General features: G+C 39.0%; 1 protein-coding gene across 1 annotated transcript in view; it reads left to right on the top strand.

Annotated features, from left to right (window-relative positions):
• The window catches only part of CYTH3 (cytohesin 3), a 50,930-nt gene that overhangs the window by 12,657 nt on the left and 17,406 nt on the right, over positions 1-20,867 (top strand). Inside the window, exons 2-5 of the mRNA XM_068146770.1 lie at positions 14,502-14,584; positions 15,104-15,168; positions 15,591-15,657; positions 19,390-19,508. Of these exons, the coding sequence (XP_068002871.1) occupies positions 14,502-14,584; positions 15,104-15,168; positions 15,591-15,657; positions 19,390-19,508 (334 nt within the window). The remainder of the gene's footprint in view (positions 1-14,501; positions 14,585-15,103; positions 15,169-15,590; positions 15,658-19,389; positions 19,509-20,867) is intronic.

Raw genomic sequence — 20,867 nt, 5'->3', positions numbered from 1 at the left:
TAGAATAAGAAAGTTTGCTTCCAACATGCTTTCTGCATCCATCATATAGTTCAAGGACAATTCAAAATTGTGGCTTAAGAATAAAGTCTGCCAGCTAAACTGAAGAAAGTAGTATGATCATGTCTTTCATCCTGGAAACTGTAACTGCATTGTATTTAGAGCTCAGATGGATTTAGGAGATTATTTTCTGATGTGACAAGAGGACATCAAAAGGTCCTTTTCGGGTTTGAGAAACAGTAGTATGACAATTTAGCAAAGTTTTAGCTTTTCACTACCTCATTTTACATTTTGAAGAAAAGGTTTCCTGCTGAACAAACACATGTTAGCCTGATAGCATTTCCTGTGTTTGAATGGTGAACAGTCAAATGACTCAAAAAAATTTATGTTATGGTAGATACAGGGTTTCAACATGGAATATGTGCATACAATAAATCTATTCAACTAATCAGTCTGCTTCCTTTCCCTCCCACTCCCTTGCAGCTGGAAGTTCATGAGCTTCTGCTACTATATCTAGCTTCCTCTTGAGACTTTCTGGGATAGAGTTAACACTGGTGGCAGGCATTGATGAACAATATCATGATTATATTCTGTGTGTCTGTATATGTTGTCATTTTCCATTGCTACTATTGCTTATAGAAACTATGTCATCCATTGAGTACAAGCATGTCATGTATGCCACGCAGCGTTGCGTGCTGCAGTAGTTAGTGAGAGCATGTACATCATCATTAAATCAGTAGAAAATATTTCCAGTGACCAACCTGACATTTAAAATGGAAATCTTTTATTTTCATAAGGTTGTTGGCTAGGATGATGTAAGATGATTTGACTTCCATTCGTAGTTCATAATTAATTATACTTTGAGGTTCTTTGGCATATGATAAGACTATTTTTTAATGGTACATCTGTGGAAGAATTCAGGAAAGAGGGAAAAATAGATGCTTCCATTTGTCTTAGCAGTTGTAAGCTTTCATGATAATATCCTTGCTGTCAGGTCTAATGAAATCGAACAGCCTGATTAAAAACCCAATTTGTATAACTCAATTTTTGGTGACCTTTTTTATTTAAAGGATCAAAACATTATCTTTCACAGCTAGCTTCTGGACATTTAGAGGCACTGGCTGAACATCTGCAGCTTCAGTGCAGGTGTTCTGATTATGTTTCAAATACTTCAACAATGTTTTAAGGTCTAATTTATTAAGACATTGAAAAGATGGTAGGACAAATCTTGTAATTGAGTAATCTTTTAGAACTAGTTTTTGTATAATTTTGACGTGGGCTGTAGACTGCTGCCTGTCTAGATGTATGCTGTCAGGATTAGATGATTGACAAAAAAATCTATGCTTAAGCACTTCTATTACCAACCAGTGATCAAGAAATACAGCAGTAAAGAGCTTATCTGAGAGTGGTATCCTCCAGATGTTTTGTATTCACTGCTGTATCATCTGTGTTAGTGAAATAGGAACTGCATTAACAAGTTTTCTCACTACATGTACCAGAAGTTACAGCTTGGTATTTCTGGTTGCCCTAAGGCAAATTTAGAAGGATTGCAAGTGTACTAATGTGAGTCAGATCTTTTTCAGCTTTATACAAAGTTTGCCTTTGTATAGTGAAAGCTCATGCCAGGGAAAAGCATGTCTCCAAAGAGTAGACCTCCTCTCTAGAAATGTGCTTAGCTGAAGCTCCATATAATCACACAGTCTATGAAGCTGGTGTCTGCAGGTAAAAGATTCATAATTTGCTGTAGGTTTTACTCATGTAGGAAGTGGTATCTTTTCTTTTTACCTTTTGTATCATGTTGAGGGGTAGCAAGCTGAAGCATTTGGTCCCACTCAATTGTTTCCCAGTCAACAAAACTGTTTCCTATTTGAGCATGGCAGGATGAAGTGGAAATCTGAGAAAGAATGTTTATTAATAGGAGCAGCAGGAGCTGGTGGATTTAAAAAGAGGTTGAGTGTTGTAATGCCTGTTAGTTGCTTCAAGTTTTTAAATCTTTATTAATTTTCAGGGAAAAAGCTGAATTTTGTATGCTGTAAATCAGAGACACTGAGAGTAATAAAGCTAAATTGCTTAGAGCTTTGAAGTTGAAAGGATTTATTTTTTTTTAAGCACTTAGCTGAGAAAAAGTTATTATTTGAAAACAAAGTACAAAAGATTTTATGTTCAGATTATTTTTCACTGATCTCTGGAAGGAATGTCGTGATTTTGCCAGTATCAGGCAGAGAAAACAGATTAGAAAGGGCAATGTAATATTTTAGCAGATCTGGCTGAAACTGAGGGAAAGTTTAAATAGGAGAAATGTGGTTTTTTTTTTTCAAATGAGTTTTTGATCAGAATGCTGGAAGGTCTGCTTGGAGTATGAAAAAAATGTTTCTTTTTGTAACATAGGACTCATACCTGCACTTACAAGGATTCAGACATATGCTGAATGTGCTCTGTTTTGGAAGCACAGTGAGCCAGATGTGGTATGAACTGCTGAGGTTTTCAGCCAAGCAAAGAATGGGAGACCAGGGGTTTGACCTTATGGTAAGAGGATCCATCCAGCAAACTTATCAGTGGACTGTATGAAAAACTCTTTTATATCTGGATTAGTGACCTGTCAAGCTAATTGTTTCATGGTGTGATGGCAACCAACAATTCACAATGGCTTAAATATACTCTTTTCTGTGGAATCTGAAAATGCTTTATAGTCTTAAACTAAGCCTTACTATTCCTTCACTAATAAATCTATGAATGAATTCCTGACCTCTCTTTGTGTCCTCTTGGGCTACAGAGCATGTGACCGATGGGTCTGTTGATGCAGTAGCAAAAACGTGGAGTGATTCAAGCTAAGATGGCCAAGAAACAAACCACTATTACCTGTAGGGTGTTTCTTTGCAAGTGCTACAGCTCAGTGTTTTCCATAGCAGGTAGCTGGCTTAATTTTTTTGGAGGAGACTGAAGGAATTTCTAAGGCTTACACAGCATCAGGCATTTGTCTTGTTTGGGAGAAGGGTAAATGCTGCTTGAGCAGTTATTTGATAGGGGAGCAGTCCTGCATGTCACTATGTAGCTGCCTTTTGGAGGCTTTCTTCAGTGAATGGAGATTGTTTTCTAATCTGGCAGTTGGTTCACCTCCTTCAGTGTGCAACTGATCTTGGAAAATGAATACATAGAGAGCTTCTGCAATAAATACTGCTTCTGAAATCTAATTCCAGAGCTGTATCAGGCAGGGATGGGGGAAGGGGAAAGATGAACTTTGCCTTGCTTTCTGAAAATTGGATTTTTGTGCTTTAGAGACAGACAGCTAAGTAACTGGCTAATGCAGTCTGCCTAATGAGTGAAGTACAGTGAGCACCTTTCTTATTGCCAAGAGTAGATGTTACTGGAAATTTGTGACAAAGACTGTCTGAGCCCCAAATGTCTTGTTGGAAACATGGTAGGTCTGATGAGCTGTGCCTGGATCTTGAGCAGGATTCAAGGATATTGCTGGCGGGCAGACGCAGGGCCTGGGCTCCAGGACCCCCCTGCAGCTGCTCAGCGACATTCCTGTCAATTTTCCATGCTGCTACTCGAAATGGATCTGACAGGAATGTCTGCTCCTACTCTGTGTTTGCTTTTTGCTTTTTTTTTTTTTTTTTTTTCCAGGGTCTATCCTAGGAAAAAATGTAGGTACATGGCAGCCAACCATTTCCCCTTCCCAGTAAGTGAAGGTGCTGTGGGTAGCACTGGTTGTGTAAGGGCACAGCTGAAACACATTGCTACGATTATGTCTTTTGTTTTTTTTCTTTTCCCTTTCCTTCTCATAACATTTCGAAAGCTGAAAGGATCAGTGTGTTCTTGTTTGCCTCTTCTTCACCCAAGAGATGATGAAGTAATCTCTGCTTTCAGAAGGAGTTGTCCCACTCTTGGATCCTGGAGCCGAAAGCAGTCTATATTGGCAGCAGGACACTTGTGGTTAGTCCAGGTTTTCACAGCGACTACTGGGAACTGTGTGCCAGGGGGAGGTGAAACTTCCCTGCTTTCCTTTTCATCCATACATTCATCTTGGGACTGCTGGGAGAGGAAAAAAAAGTGTCCTGTTTTGACTGACAAGGAAAAGAAGGGGAGGATTTGCTCTCCTGTCAGTTTAAACTTTGCCTAAGACTCCACAGAGTTTCTAGGAATCACCCCAAACCCTCACAAGCAAAGACAGAACCAAATCCTGGTCAATGGCAGCAGTTCAGGCTACGCCGCTTTCCAGCCTATGTGGGCTTCTACATCTTCAAACTGTTTTCCATTAACAGTCAGTGCTGATCACCCTGCCCTGCTGGCCAGCTGAAGAGTATGTACATGGCCACTTTCACTCCCTTAGAGGAGAGCAACTTTAGTGATGGTTGATGTGCTGGAGGTAATCCAGTGCTAAGCATGTTCCATTTTGCAGGACGAGGTAGATTATCTTTGCCAGCTTTCTGATCTGGATTTAAACTAAATAGTCTCTTTATATTGTAAATCAGGATGTCCACATGTTGTAGGCTTAGTGGAAATTTCTTGTAGCTTCCTTACCTGGAAACCTGTCATCTTAGAATTGTTTGAAACTGAAGGTTTTTTTAATTACTGGCAGCATGGCCTGAATGCTGGGCTCAGTCTGACATCAACTGCACTGGGCTGTGAAGTCTTGGACTGTCCACTCCCTTTCCATCTCATTTTTTGTGTAATTCTGTGTAGTAATGCACTCTTTTTCTATTGGGAAAAATCATAAATGCCCCAACTTAAAAGGTACATGCTGCTTCTATTCTATGGCTTAAAAGGTGTGGCTCTTGGAAAGCCAATACATCTGTGCTTCTTAATGTCACAGTATCACAGTATCACTTAGGTTGGAAAGGACCTCGAGGATCATCGAGTCCAACCTATCAACACAGACCCCATGACTAGACCATGGCACCAAGTGCCACGTCCAATCTCCCCTTGAACGCCTCCAGGGTCAATGACTCAACCACTTCCCTGGGCAACCCGTTCCAATGACGAATGACTCGCTCGGTGAAGAACTTCCTCCTCACCTCGAGTCTAAACCTCCCCTGGTGCAGCTTGAGACTGTGTTCCCTTGTTCTGGTGCTGGTTGCCTGGGAGAAGAGGCCAACCCCTTCCTGGCTACAACCACCCTTCAGGTAGTTGTAGAGGGCAATGAGGTCACCCCTGAGCCTCCTCTTCTCCAGGCTAAACAATCCCAGCTCCCTCAGCCTCTCCTCATAGGGCTTGTGTTCAAGGCCTCTCCCCAGCCTTGTTGCCCTTCTCTGGACACGTTCAAGTGTTTCGATGTCCTTCTTAAACTGAGGGGCCCAGAACTGGACACAGTACTCAAGGTGCAGCCTAACCAAAGCAGAGTACAGGGGCACTATGACCTCCCTGCTCCTGCTGGCCACACTATTCCTAATGCAGGCCAGGATGCTATTGGCCCTCCTGGCCACCTGGGCACACTGCTGGCTCATATTCAGGTGGCTGTCGATCAGCACACCCAGGTCCCTCTCTGTTTGGGAGCTCTCCAGCGACTCCGACCCCAGCCTGTAGCTCTGCATGGGATTGCCGTAGCCAAAGTGCAGCACTCGGCACTTGGACTTGTTGAATGCCATCCCATTGGACTCTGCCCATCTAACCAGTCGGTCGAGGTCCCTCTGCAGAGCCTTTCTACCCTCTAACTGACTAACATCTCCGGCAGGCATGCAAAATCCACTGCTCTACCACTGCCCTTTCTTTGCACAGTGCTGAAGAAAGGGTTTCAATTAAATGCATGATATCTATAATGTGTCACTCAGCTATGCTGTGCATACTTGGCATGGTGATCTGTTCCTTTCACCTCCAAGATAATGCTTAGAGGGAACCCTGATTTCCTTCCCAAGCCTCCCACTTAAAAGATACATTTGCTGTCAGCTGTTACCCATGGTTTCCCTCAGCATTATTGCTGGATCATTTTCACTCTGAGGTGCTAAAGTTACCTGTGACTTGGGTCTTGCTATGAAAGTGAACAAAGGAAATCCAGAATTTAAAGGCCTTTACTCTTTATAGAGTAAATTTTGTGTAAGCACAGGCTCTAAAGTGCAAGCATCAGATGTATTAAGTAACCTACCTATTTGTTTCTCCAGCTCTGTATAAATGAGTGCTCCATAAGGAGAAAATTAGTACTGAGTTCTCCCAAAATTATTTACCTGTGAGTCTCTGCCTTGCAGCATACATTTTGTAGGCCAGGGGCAAAATAATTTGATTTGTTTGACAGGGTTTTGTTGATCTCTAACTCACTGTAAAGAAAAGGCGTGAGACTTCTTATTTTTGGAAAGGCAATATCTTTATTATACTGGTAGTGCTACTGCACAAAGCTGATTCTGATCACCCCATTATTTACTGTAGGGAAAAGAAATTGGATGCAGTCATTTTGTTCAAAAGCTGAAAGCTGAGTAAGAAAATCTTAAGGTAACATGAATGCACCACTGTTCCTAAAACAGCAAGACAGTGCAGGACTGAGCATTTTTTACTCATGGTGCTTGGCACTGTATTGCATTTGTCCCACATTATTTCGATGTCACTGTTTTCCCTGTGGAAGGAGGACTGTAGTATTAAGATGATGGTGTGACAGTGTATAGCTGTGCCACTGTAAGCAGAGTGGCAATTCACCAGATTCCTTGAACAGTAATTGGTAACTGATGCTAATGAAGGCATGTGTTATCTTGGGTGGCATTTCCTGTATCTCTGCTAATCTGTTCATAGCCCTCCCCAAAACACATACCATTATGGTGTGGGCACCATCTCCCCTTAGAATTTCCACATTAGTGAGCATCAGTTTTTTTTCTGTGCTCCTTAAATATGCTGGCCATGCATATTTTAACACTTTATATTATTAATGCAAGTATTAATGTGTTTGTGTGAAATCCAGCTTTCTTTTCATATTCAGTAATTTGTATTTACATATTTTAGAAAGCAGAGTTGACCTAGAAGCATCTTCCGATCTTGAAGCAAGGGTAGAGCGACTTCAAAAGAAAAAATGCTCCTAAAAGGAGATCCACACTTATCCATTTTTAATATCAGGTTGAACTACTTTTAGGATTTTGAGAATACAGCCTGTAAGGATAGGGGTTTGGGGCTGAGATTAGCTGACTTTTGGGCTGGCTGACATCAGTGGGGTTGCTGTCCCCTGCACCTCTCTTGCTGCCGGGGCTTTCTGCTGTGCCTGTTGTGTTGGCATGTGCAAATCTGTGGTCTCTGAGTGGAACCATTTGGCCTGCTGAACTGGCAAAAGACAAACGCAGAAGGAGCAGGATCATATATCTGGGAGCAGCAACTGGCAGAGTGATGCAGGAACATAGGGGAGCCAGTACCAACTTGCTACGTGTGAAATTTCACTCAAGCTGGTGCCTATGTGTTTTTCCTTCTTTCTCCCCAAGTGATGTTCCTTGGTGCATAGAAGTGATTCTTCTATGTTGTTGCAAAGCACTTGGCTTCCTAATGGCAATAGATCAAAATGCTGAAATAATATACATTATTGAGTATAAGCTGTAAAGGAGGTAAACAGAAAGTAATTGTGGCCTTCACTGCTGCCTGTTCATGTTCATAAAAATAACATTGTGGACTGAAAAAGGAAATACTCATTAACTTAAACACATACTGTTCTCAGATGGCAAATACCTGTGTCAGTGGTATAATTAGGAGCTCAAAAGCAAGGTAGGTGTCTCTCCAGTGCTTTCGATGAGTATTTTTATATAGCAAGGTGAAGGTCTGAGAGCTGTTGTAAAGTACCTGTTTGTGCTTCAGTGCTATTAAGAAGGGCAACTGATAGCAGGTCATGTGAGCTATGAAAAGCCTTCATAGTCTTTTCTTCCACTTGGCAGCTGTTGTTACTCATGTTATCTACACGCACAGTTTGTAAAGATACACATACTGCAGTGTTTCCTGCAAGTGTTCCATCAAGTTGAAGAAACGCATTTACTGTGGTTTACACAGTATAGGCAGAAGCATATTTGCAGATACTGTGGTGAGGCAATATTCTTTCTGCGTGAGACAGCTGAAAGCAGATATTTTTGGGGTGGCAGGTAAAATGTATGGGTTGGATTAAAAAAACAACAACCTGTTTTTCTGCCTTTCCAAATCTGTGTTGTCTGGACCCCATTCTGCAGCGCTTTGGAACTGTCTACTTTCTGCTTGACTGGAGATGTTGATGCTACTTAAAATCTACATGGATATTTCTGAGCAGGACAAAACCATAATCTTGGCTTTTTGGAAGTAATTCTTACAGATTATAATAAATAATGTTTATTTTGTGCAAGAAACCACCTCACACTTGGCAGTGCAGTTACTCAGCTGTATCTTTCTGTATAGAATAAAAATGTATTTCATATTTCCAATTTTTCATGCTTTTGTTTGTTCTTAAAAAAAAAAAAGTAATTGTGAGCCACTGGTGTAATGAAACCTACCTTGCAGTGGAAGTAAAAGAAAAATGATGTTAGAGATTTAGTGGGTCATATTGAAAGGAAACTCTCTACATTCCTGAAAGTATATTTTTATGTAGGAGTAAGATTAATATCTCTACACTATTTCCCCACCCCCATATTATGAGCCCAATTACAACTTGCCTGTGAAGTATTTCCTTATTCTACAGGGAAAAAAATTTTCAGGAACATCTTGTAATGGTGTGATTTCCAGCAGCTAAACAATGAGGATGATGGATGTGAGTTTGAGGTTCTTCTCTGGGTTTGGACACTAATGTGCTTTCTGGCCACAGTGTCCCTCATGACTGAAAACTCTCAAAATAACTCTGCAAGCCATGGACTCAGTCCTAAATTCCTCATACCACTGGCTGGTAATTGGTTTTTTGTATGTGAAAAGATAGTGTGTACAGGGTTATTTCCCCTCTTAGTGATGGTTTCTGTGCTAGAACGTACTCAGAAGTGACTAAATAGGAAAGATTAATACATTAAGATAGTTAAAAGAAGGAAGCAACCAAATCCATCTAGTTTTACTGATTGAATTTAATGCAGATATAGTTTGGTTTTGCACTGTGAAGTAAGTGTGTTCAGGAAGATGTCCTCCTACAAAAACTTCTGTGGAATCTTTAATAGCCACAAGTGGTCACAGCTTTGTTTATACATCTTGTTTGAAAGCTGGAATATGTTCCTATAATTAAGTTTAGAAAAAGGGAGCATGTAGGGGGAAAGGGAAGAGAAAATAGCCTGAGAATATCCGTTGAGGCAAATGTCCTGAGACAATCAGATTTGTTCTCAGAGATGAATGTGTATTATTTTAAAGGACAGAAGAAACATGTCTACCCATTCTGTGCACCAGTGAGGATAGGTTTGTTTATAGCTTTGCATTGTGTAAATATCTTTACACTTGCAAGATGTTTCTGTAGTTGCAAAATTGAATTCCATCCAATTGTGCTTTGCTTGGAATGGAAATACTTAAGACCACCAAATGGGGGCTGACATGGAAGAAGAAAAATATTTGTCTGTGTGAAACCAGAAAGTTAGTTGAACATTCAGTGAGGGAGTTGTGTTGCTTCCTAAGTGAGGTTGAAGAATTAGCATTTCATCTGTTGTTAGGTGTTTGCTTTCTGCTGTCTGTTCATTGTTTTACTGTGTCCCCTTGAGACAGAACTCTGAAATGAGATGGAAGTGGTGGGCTGAGATCGTTTGACACCTTAACTGGTGACTGCTGATCAAAAGGCTAGTAAGCTGTTAAAAAAATAGGTAAAACACAGGGGGTTTAGTTCATATAATACCATTTGAGAGCTGGAAATAATTTCATTTTTGCTACTGAAAACCAGTATTAAAGAATACTTCTGGGCTGGAAGGAACCTTTAAAGCTTAGCTAGTCCAACCCTTTGGCAGTGAGCAGAGATGTCTTTAGATGAGGTTGTTCAAAGTCCAACCTGACCTGGAATATTTCCAAAAGGCATCAGAGGGGTGGATTTACAAAGATTAGAGTTCTGTCTTTATTATGGGATTTCCTCCTAACTGTCACTAGCTTGTGGCACTTTCTTTGCAAGCCAATCTGTTGCGTTTCTTTCTTAATGTGGAAAAGACCTTTCTTTGCCTTCTTGCTCAAAAATACTTATATTTCATAAAAGAGTTCTGGGCTAATGCTTTTGTTTGTGTACTGAACTTGGGTTTTCAGTAGTAGAAAATTATTTAACAGAGTGACATCACAACTGGATGGACAAGACAGGACACTGGTTTCTGTAGCGAAGCTACAGAGTTTGCCACAGAAGTTAAATGTGGTTTGGTTTTTTTCTGGGGTTTGTGTTTGGTTTTTCCTCTAAAGTAGAGTAGGCAAACCTGTATTAAAAGTGTGTATTTCAATAAGTGTTTGTTTGCAGGAAATTCAGGTCAGTACATTTAGACCAGTTACAGTAGGAAGGCCAAGTTGGAATATATGAATTTTCTTTCGTTATTCTTAGTTGTTTGTTTCCTGTTGGTGCTTTGTTTTCATCTGGCTGCTTGGCCAAGAGTAGAATTTGTACTTTGAACAGTTTTGTTGCTCTTAAACATCAGTAGGTATATTGACTTTTCATTCTGTAATAGCTGAAAGTCTGAAGTTTTAGAAGGAGGAAGCTCTCTATGTAAGCTTTAAGGTTTTCACACATTACTTACACTAGATTAGAAGCCAGCATGAAAGCATGCTGCAGCTGTGGTTTGTTCACTACATGAAATGCTTTTGTTCTCTTTCGGTATTTAAGTGTTCATGCTAACTCCTCCCATCCTGTCTGCTTTGTGTTTAGATTGGTGAAAGACAAAAATCTTGGAAATGACTCAGAGAGGTCGGCTAGAAAATTTGTCTTCAGAACAAATATGTAATACGTGCTCGATGAGCTCTTGAGCACTGAGGGAGGCTTATGTGAACACAAGGTTAGAAAAACCAGAAGTGTTCTAGCTGCTGAAGTAAAAAAGATGGATTATGGAAGGGGTCTTGCCAGGGCAAATCATCACTTGTCATTTATCTGCAGTATTTGCTTAGGACTGTGAAGATGTTTTAATGCCCTCCTGTTAATCGGCCGGTTTTGATCCCCTCTTTGCTTGCCAGGAGTCTAATACCATCCTTGACACCAAACATTGCAACTGTGGTTTTCATGTTTTTTTTTTTTTAATAAAAATGTTTCCAAAGTGGAAATAGTCAAATTACTTTCTAGGAACACCTGGGCACAACAGCTTTACAGGTTTGCTTTCTGAAGAGAATTATTTTCAGGCTCTCACTGTGGTCCCTGCATTGCAGGTTGCATAAGGCACCTTGTGCTTGAATTAGAAGGACTTAAGCCTGCCACTGAGGAGACATTTTATCTATTTAGAAGTAGGATGTAGGGGTTTTAATATTTTCTAGATGTTTTTTGAATCATTAGGGATCAATAGCAAGCAAAGGATAGTTGATATGAAAACTGAGTAGATCTTTACTTATTTGTGAGGAACAAGTCTAACTAATAGTAGGTGTCCTTTTGTGTAAGTGGGGATTTTGTTTGTTTTTAGTTGCAGGTGAGTGTCTTCTACTCCTTCTTTCCTTTCAGGTAAGGTAGGCACAGCCTCCAGTATAATATTGCAAAAGCCTTCACTGAAATACAGAAACTGTTTTGTTTTCAGACAAAATTGAAACAACAGGGACAATAGATACAAAGTCAGATAGCCTCCTAGAGAGGACACCTTCAGCCTCCGAAGTTGCAGGCAGTAAGGTCACTTAAGAACCTTTGTTTTGGTGAGTTTTCACATTGATAGAACAGCAACACTGGAGAAGGGAGATAGTGATTATATACATCCAATAGAAGGATGAGAATAAGGCAAACATCTTCAATATCTTGCATGCATGCCAGTGTATGGTGACGATAGGACTTAGGAGTCATGCAGACAAATCAATGTATGTGCTGGTAGTTTGGAAGTAAAATATTGACTGTACCAATACTTTCTAGAATCTGAGCAGTACTGTAACTCTTTCTTATCAAAAGATACTGGAATCTTTTGGCTCTGATATTAGTAGCATTATTTAAAGATGTTGCATTAATGTGCTGTGTTCACTTCACTGGTGTCTTGTAAGTGCTCTCCAAGTGCAGAATCTTTTCTGGCAGACTTTTTTCTTGTCTTGCATCTGGCAGATAGATACTTGATGTTATTTCCTAATGCAGAAGGCAGTCTGACTCCATTTTGTTTATTTCCTTTCTGTCTAACAGCCTCATTAATTATATTGTGAGGGTTGTCTCTCTGCTGTGGCTGTGATCAGAGGAAAGGGAAAAACACAGCCGTCAGTCTTTGGGTGTTGTAGGAAGAGGATTGAGGTGTTTGATTTCTTTTCTTTGCTGGATTGCTTGCACAGAGAACTGTCACAATTGGTGTTGATTCCAAATAGCAATTTCACTTGTTCTAGGCATTCCAGACCTGTTCCAAGGAGCTTTTACTGCATGGTAATGTAAGGAAGAAGAAACGGCACTCATCAAACTCTCATGGAAGAGTTTGTGTGAGCATGCAATCCGGAGATTTTGTAACTCACCTTGAAAAACAAACTAGGCACCATCTATGGAGTCTGTATATTTAATGCTTAAAGAGTATTTTCTGTTGGGGTTCTGATTTAGTATTTCCAGTGGTCAGCAAAGGTGGAAGGTACCAAAATGCTTGCTGTGGCAAAAAGGTTAAAAAAAATAAATTAAGAACTCTTACAAATATTGGTACTGCAAAATTTCATCTACTAATGTAATTTCATCTACCAATGTAATACTGCAAAAATCCTTTAAGGATCCTCAAACACCCTAGCTAAGAAAGGTATTGATTGTACACAGTTTACCAGCATTGAGTAACAGTCTTCGTTTGTTTTATTGTCAGTCCTCAGTTAACTAATTGGAATATTTGTGGCATGTCTATGTACAGAGTGTTTGTATAGTCATCAAATCCCCAGAGTTTTGGTGGTTTAAGATCTTAGAGTGCAGATGTGAGACAAAGATAAGATGTAGGCACGTGTATTTATAAGATGTGATGTGGAAAGTATCTTACTGGTATTTGCATGCAAGGAATTTTTAGGAGTGTGTGGGTTTCTGAAGAGATGAAGGGGGGAAAAAGCAGGTTCAATGTATGGAAGCCTGGTATTTGTTCAAGAGAAGACTGTCATTTCCTAAACTGGAAGTAATTTAATCATGTTTGTATCTGGAGTAGTTAAATGAGATCATTTGCCATAATTACTTCATGTCTAACAAGGTCTGCTGCCATTTGGGGTTCATGTTCAATTTTATGTTATGATTAGAATCTGCAAAGAAAGGAGCTTAACCATGGGATGTTCAAAATAATGTATTTCTTTAGTAAGATTTGAACAGAGTGCTTCAAACATATCTTTAAAAATCTCTTGAGCTGGAGCTCTGCTGGTGATCCTGTTGCTTACAGCATATTGCATGTGCATGTTACATAAAGCAACAGCTTTGGCCGTCTCAAATGCCTGTGTTGGTGTCGTGTGTTGCTTTTGGGACAGAACCATTTAAATCTCTTGATAATGGCTTTTATTGTTCATTTTGCTAAGCTAGAAGGAAAAGCTGTTCTACAATTAAGGAACTATTTCCAAGAAAGTGGGTAGCATTAAAACTGTTATTACAGGAACTTTGCAGAGGAAGTGAATATTTGTGGTTGGTGTCTAGTGATGTACAAGTGAGAGTAATCTCTGTCCAAAGAAGTTTCTTGCTAGAAAAAATGTAGTTGCTCAAGAAAAGCAGAAGGTTTGTGTGAACAACTTCTCACGTTTGCTGGCTTGGTTGTCAGGCAGAGACTACAGGGTGAGGGGCGGCTGCTAGAGGGTGTGACAGGACCACATTTCCATCTTCGGTAGCAGCTGATTTTTATCAACAGAGTAATTGCTAAGGAGAGACCTAAAGTTGACTTAAATACTCCAGACTAACTTAAATGATGTTACACAAAACCTTAAGTTTGTAATACAGTGTTGAAAGAACTGATTTTGACTGGGTGTTTATTTGTATATCTTACTGAGGGAAATGGTTTGCTGTTAAGGGTGATGGTAGTATTGTGCTTACCTGCTTCTCTGTTCTACAAACCAGATGAAGGAGTGGTACTAAGATTGTGATGTATTGTCTGAAAGCAGCACTGGGATACACATCTTGTTAATGACTTGTATATAGCTTTGGCTTTGTTCCCTGGAAGATAGTCATGTCTTCTGAACCATAATTCATTTACATGGAGGATTTTAGTCTGTAGCTGAAGTAATTTGAATGATAGCAGACTTCAAGTCAGCAATTAAGCTGCAGAGCCAAATCTTACCACATATATGCTAAGAAGTTCCCTTTGAATGTCTAGCTATCTTTTGATAGCCATTTATTTGATTACCTTACTTAAGATATGACAAAACAGAATTCCAATAGATAAGGTTGGGACTTCAGTTTGGTTTCAGGGTTTTTTTTCCCCTGGAAATGTTCCTAGCTAAAAAAAGCCCCAAACCTGGATGTTTCCTGTAAACTTACTGTTAAAAATCACTATTTTCTCTGTGATGAGATATTTTTGCAAATGCTAAAAGACTACTGTGCTGTATTCTAGTGCCTGATGACCTCTCCATAGAAGAAAGAGAAGAGCTTTTAAATATTCGTCGCAGAAAAAAAGAACTGATTGATGATATTGAGGTAATTGATTTATCTGTACAGATCCTTAGAAGACTACTTCAATAGATTAAGTTACAGTAAACTGCATGTCTAACTATGAATTCCTGGTAATTGTTTTGAAAGCATATAAATTACTAAGTGAGGTTTGGCTAATAATAAGCAGGATTTGTGTGTCATTCGTGTCCTTCAAACAATACTGACTTCTCTGTTTAGGTAATGCAGTATGTGCGTGTGTACACATTTCATTTGTGTAATCAAGAGCTCATAAAAAAGCAGATTTGCATATAGAATAGGAGTGAGTGAGAAATCTGGGTAAAGAAACCTTCTGAAGTGGCAGTTTGGGGTTGATACACAAACTGGGAATTCAGTATGTTTAGCGGTCATTCAGTTATGGTAAAGTCTTTAAGTATCTAAGAAAGCCAATACTATACAGGTGACTAGGAAGCACTAGAAAATAAAATCTAATTGCTAATATATGATAGATGATGTCAAAATTTGTTCTAATGCAGGTTAACATATTGTCCTTCCTTCTTTTGGCAGAGATTAAAATTTGAAATTGCTGAAGTTATGACAGAAATTAATAATCTGACAAGTGTAGAAGACAGGTAAGCACTGCTAACATATGAACATGATTCAGTAAGAGCTTGGAACAAGCCTCCCAGGAATAAGGAACAAAAATAGCTTCATCATGTTAAATAAACTTTGCATCACCTTTATTCAGTCTGTTGTAAAGTCACTAAAGTGTGACTTTATCCTGTTCAGATGTGTCATTCATTGGGACAAAGGATATGTTGGACAGAATGTATTATTTTAGACTGTCCAGTTGATAGAATTCTCTGAAGCTGCAATCACTTGGAAGAACTGAAAATGGTAATGTAATTGTCCTTCTTTGTAGAAAGTGAATGGCTTGGTTTTGTAATAAAAACACAAAGTAGCCAAAATATAAATAAGCTCATCCAGAAGTTGTTGTTTTTGTAAGAGAGCAGCTGATAACTGCTTGTTGTTTTGTCTTTTCCTACATGTGTAGCAAAACTACACAGAGAAATAAGCAAATAGCCATGGGAAGGAAGAAATTCAACATGGACCCTAAGAAGGTACAAGTTGTGTTGTTGTTGTTGTTGTTCCATTTGTCAGGAATGGAGTTCCTGCTTGTAATATGATCCATAGATCAACAAATACAGTCTGCTAATAGAAGTCCCCAGGTCTTGTATATCCTGTAACAAGCTGAGCTAGAAGCAGTCACCTAGTTAGTTGCTGGTCAGGTGTGCTTTATTCACTTAAGCAAACCTTTTTTTTTGATAATGGAGGTTATTTATCAACAATCAAATATGCCAACTACTGATTGAACTGGCCTACAGAAAGATTATTTGCATTTGCTGGAGGTATTCTTTGTTGGTATATCAAATACAATTCTAAAAAGGTTCTTGTATTTGGTTATTGGTGAGGCCATACTTTTAAAAAATGCCTTCCTATTTTGGTTTCTTCAAAATTACCTCTAACATGCTTTAATTTGTTCTCAAATGGACTTTTCTATCTGCATATCTAAGCTCTATTTGCATAAAAGGCTTTTATGAACATTCACAGGTTTGTATACATCTATATGTGTACTTACATGACTTGTACAAACACCTGCAGGTAGAAGCCTGGCCACCTATGTTGAGATGTCTACCATGCATCTAGCCAAGAGTAAAGTAGTTAATTTCCTGGAAATGCCTCTACTTTTTGTACATAATTGTCAATTTTCTGGAAAATTCAGGGACCTGCACATGCTCTTACAGACCTTCCCAAATGTGTTTAAAGAGCTCCTTTGACATAGTTCACCTTTAGCCTTTACATTACATTTTATGTCTTCCTTGCCTTTTTTTATTGTCTTCCGTTGCTTGTAATAGAGACTCCATTTTTAATTTGTAAAGAGTCTTCTTTAAGCTCTTTTTGGAAGTTGTTTAGCCTTTTTGTTGTTGTTGTTGTTTAGTGTTACTTCTTGGTGTGTTTCTTTCTGGTTGTATTGAATTCAGTTATGGTTTGCTGGAGTTTCTGTCATGTTCTAAGTACAGTGATGGCTGCTATTCTTCAGGCTGTTTTCAGTTTGGGGTATAGAATCCTTCTTAAGCTGCTGACCAGCAGTTATGGTTTTCTTAGGTTTTATTTTCCACTTTGGTGACTGTCCGATGAGTTCTGTTGAGGACAGAATACTCCCCAAATATCCTGAGAGTTTGCCGTTGTCCTCCAGCTCTTTCATGTCCTGGAAGTTTCTGGCAGAGACACAGGATGATGTCAGATGCTTTCATTCCAATGTTAACTATTCTTTGTTACTGTTCTTGTTGGGTGAAACTACTTCTAAAAATAGGTGCTGTGGACACATTGCTACTGTAACATAATTTAAATGTGGTAAACAGACTTAAGTAGTAATTTCTTAATAATGCCTGTGAATCAGTGTTAGCCTGCAGTAGCTGGCTGCTCTAGATCTAGATCATCTTGTTTGCAGCTGCTGCTTTGCATTACAGGCAGCTCAAATATATATCCTAATGTTGAGAGAATTAACTTGGGGTCATTGCAAAAAGGATGTTTTTTCACTCATGAATGGGAGGGAAGGTGGTCTTTGGAATGAGAAATAGGAAAGAACTGGGGTGATAGTAGATGCACCAAATCCCCCAAGTTTTCATCTTTGAAACCAGGTGAAAGAATTTTAATGTTTTCATATTAGGAGCACAGTTGAGTAACTTGCTCCTTTTTATATGAAAACCTGTGTGTTTTCTAGCATGTAACCTATGTGTGGAACAATTCTTCAACCCCCATCTAGAAAATTCTCATTCAAAATAGCTGTGTTTAAGGCAGCTAATGTGATGTAATCTCACATACCACGCTGTTTGGATTTGGTTAGCTAGTGTGGGAAGGGCTACAGTGGTAAAGTTTGTAAAACTCTTGAAGAGTCCCTGTGCAGAAGACATAAAGTTGTGTTTCAGAGTCTCAGTACTGCCTGTGTTGGGGCCAGAAAATTAATTCTCTGTGATAGAGCCTGGGGTTTAAATAACTGCAAGCTTTGTAATGAAGGTACTGTGAAAGCTGTGACATTCAAAGGAGATTTCATTGCACTGATTAAAACAAAAAATGAAAATTGACAAAATATTTGTAGTGAATGTGGAGTATTCCTGGAGCTATGGATTTTGTGTGTGGAGGTTAAACTAGTGCAGCTGTCTTCCATCTTCTATCAGTCTACAGAAAGCAAATTTGCATCAAGACAAAAGATAGTGTAGGAGTTGATGGGGATTTGGCTGACCTATTTTACTGTTCATTCCAGACACTGGAGTTGTTGTCCCAGACAAATTCCTTTTCCTGTCTATTTGACTTTGTGCTGTTTAACATCTTATGAATAGTAAAAAAAAATAAAGGGGGGGGGAGTCCAGAAAAAGGAAAATTAAATTCAGTTCTTTAGTATCTTGAAGTATGTGCTTCTGTGCACAGAAATTTTGTTTTCCATGCTCACAGTCTCTCTGCATTATCTTAGTCTCTCTACATTATCTCTTTTCAGGTGGTTTTTTTTTTTTTGCAGTCTTTCTACATTATCTCTTTGCAGGTTAGGAAACAGATTGATTTTTGTTTATTGGTTTTTTGGTCAGGCAGGTAATAACTTTATCATAAAACCCCAGAACCAACCAGCCAGAAGGATAATTACTGTGTTGAATGTCATTCCTATGCTATACCAAAAATATAATGAAGATTTCCCAGTTGTCATGTAATAAAGGTACCCCATTGAAAAACAGTATTTCTGAACTCATGAAATACTCTAGTAGGAAAGATTGGGGAAAAACTTACTATTCCATATCTGTATGTATTGTAATTCAAGACTTTGGGGTCACAGCTGCCATTCCTACTTTTCACTAATGTGCTGTTAACAGTTTATGAAATCAGCAGGAGTAGCAACTTCTTTGTTGGGGTGTGTGATGGGGGGGGAAAATAGAGCTCTATGTCTTCATGACCTGCTGAGTGCTGGGATAACATCCCTTCCATCCTATGTGTCATTTTTATATAACTCTTAGTCTCCTTTCTTTACCACTTTACAGAAAGCTCTCTGAGCATCCCTAGAGTGTGCCAGTTATAGGGCCAGTAATTTATGGAGGCATTAGGAATCCAGGGGCTTGGTCAAGTACCTGCTGAGGGACAGGGTAAGATCTTCCACCTGGCTTTGATAGAAGCTCCATGGTAGAAGCTTCACCAGTTCATGAACAGTTCTTTGTGAATAGTCTAGATCAACTCCTTTGTGAATAGTTTAGTTCCAGCACGATCAGAAGTCACTGATAATCCCAGTGTCAGCATAAACTCTTTTAAGCTGGTTTCAGTATCTTCTTCAGCTGCTACTTCTACTGCAAGTAGTGGCTTGATGTATTGGGTTGCAGTTTGTAGATCATAACAGATGCTTTATTTTGCCTTGTGATGGTGATTAAGTTATTCCTCTTCATGATATGATTTTACAGATTATGTCTCTTCAGACATTTATGCAATATTATAAACAGGCCAACTCATACATTAAAAAGCAATGTGGAATCATTACTCAGTATTTGATATTTCCATTGTTGAGAGATTCAAACTGCCACCTAGTACTTCTAGCCTTAGAAATGTGTTCTCATTTTATCTTTAAACCAATACTAAAATATTGCTTATCTAACTGAAAAACATTTGTTTACCATTTCATTAAAACCTCCACAACTGTAGGCTAATGTAATATGTCTGTGTCAGGACATTAATACCAAATGTGTGAGCAATATTTACATGAATAACCTGTGAGAGGAAATCTAACCTTCCTTTTCACCTGCGATTGTTCTGCCTAGGGAATACAGTTTCTGATAGAAAATGACCTCCTGCAGAACACAGCAGAAGACATTGCACAGTTCCTTTATAAAGGAGAAGGATTAAATAAAACAGTAATTGGAGATTACCTCGGTGAAAGGTAAGATGAAACTACTGAAATTTGGGGTTTTGTTCTTGAGTTTACAACACATACTTATGGGGTTGGGTGCTTAGCTTACCCTTCAAAGGCTGCTTGAGAGAGCTACTCTGAGGTGTATAAATGCTACAGGAGGAAGTAAATGCTGCAGTATTGTATAGGGCTTTTTCCTGTTAAGTTGTTTTACCTTTAAATTTAACTGCAGTGCTAAATTTAATACCATAAGCTTTTGGAATGTGTGTGAGTGGTATTGCAACAGTTCCAGTAACCCTTGATACTGTGCCCTGTCAAGGAGTGATTTACAATCACTAATAATTGGATAGTAGAGAAATTACTTACTACAATAGATAGTTATGGGACAGCAATTATAAGCAGCTTTTACTGTTGTCATCTTCCCTTCACCTGCATTTCCCATTGAGAAATAGAAGTCTCAGGGGGCAGCTGTACCACATCTTTGTCAGTTCTAGGACAATAAATGTGCAATGTGTATTGATACATACTACTGTAAAACACAACCAAAACACAGGTTACTTCCAGTGCCGTGCAACCCAGGAGTTGATTTTGAAAAAGGCAGAAGAAAGAGACAAGTGAAGAGTGGGTTGGAGTACGTGTATCCACATGCTTGCACATGTTCCAGTTCAGGTGCTAGTTACAGAGGTTTAAAAGCTGACTCATTTAGGATATACTCCTGTAGTGATATGTTCTGGCAGATCCCTTTCAGGCACTCATAATCTGTTTACATCATCAACAGCTCAGTTTGTGCTCAGCAATTTCCCCCCTGACTTTAATAGGTTTAATGAAAGTTTTTACTGTAATATGTCTGTGTTGAAAATCCTCACTATGAAGTTTCTGTACAATATATGCAGAAATGTCAACGGCTGTTATACAGCAGGATGAAGCTGTTTCTGTTGAGTATTTCTGTATTAAATGATCACTTATGTTAATGCCCATCCTTTCAAAGCTGTAACAAAGCAAGTATAAAGCAGTCTGTGCCCATTTTGAGAGCTCTATTCTCCTGTACTAAATAGTCTTCTTAAGCTGCTAGTTTTGCCTTTTTGACTACCTCAGAAGCAAGCTATTAAGTGATTTGTGGCATGCAAATGACAGTGCATATTATAAATGAGCTTTTGCTGAGTTGCCTACTATCTTGTATCAAGGCATTTGGAGTCTGAGGACATTCTCTTTTACTTTGCTACTCCCGCTTGGGGGCCCATCATTCTAGCTAAATATAGCTGGGGACGAGACCAGGGGAGTCCACAGAAGGGAAATATTTGTACAGTATCCTGCCATAAAGAGTTATATTTTAAATTATTGACTTTTGTAGTGTTAGTTAATAAACTAAAAAAAAACCACCATAAAGTG

The sequence above is a fragment of the Melanerpes formicivorus genome, unplaced genomic scaffold (genome assembly GCF_026170545.1).
Source record: "Melanerpes formicivorus ecotype bairdi unplaced genomic scaffold, bMelFor1.0.p_v2 SCAF_14, whole genome shotgun sequence".
Classification (NCBI taxonomy): domain Eukaryota; kingdom Metazoa; phylum Chordata; class Aves; order Piciformes; family Picidae; genus Melanerpes; species Melanerpes formicivorus.
Note: the sequence above shows the minus strand (reverse complement) of the source record. Positions and strands in the feature narration are given on the sequence as shown.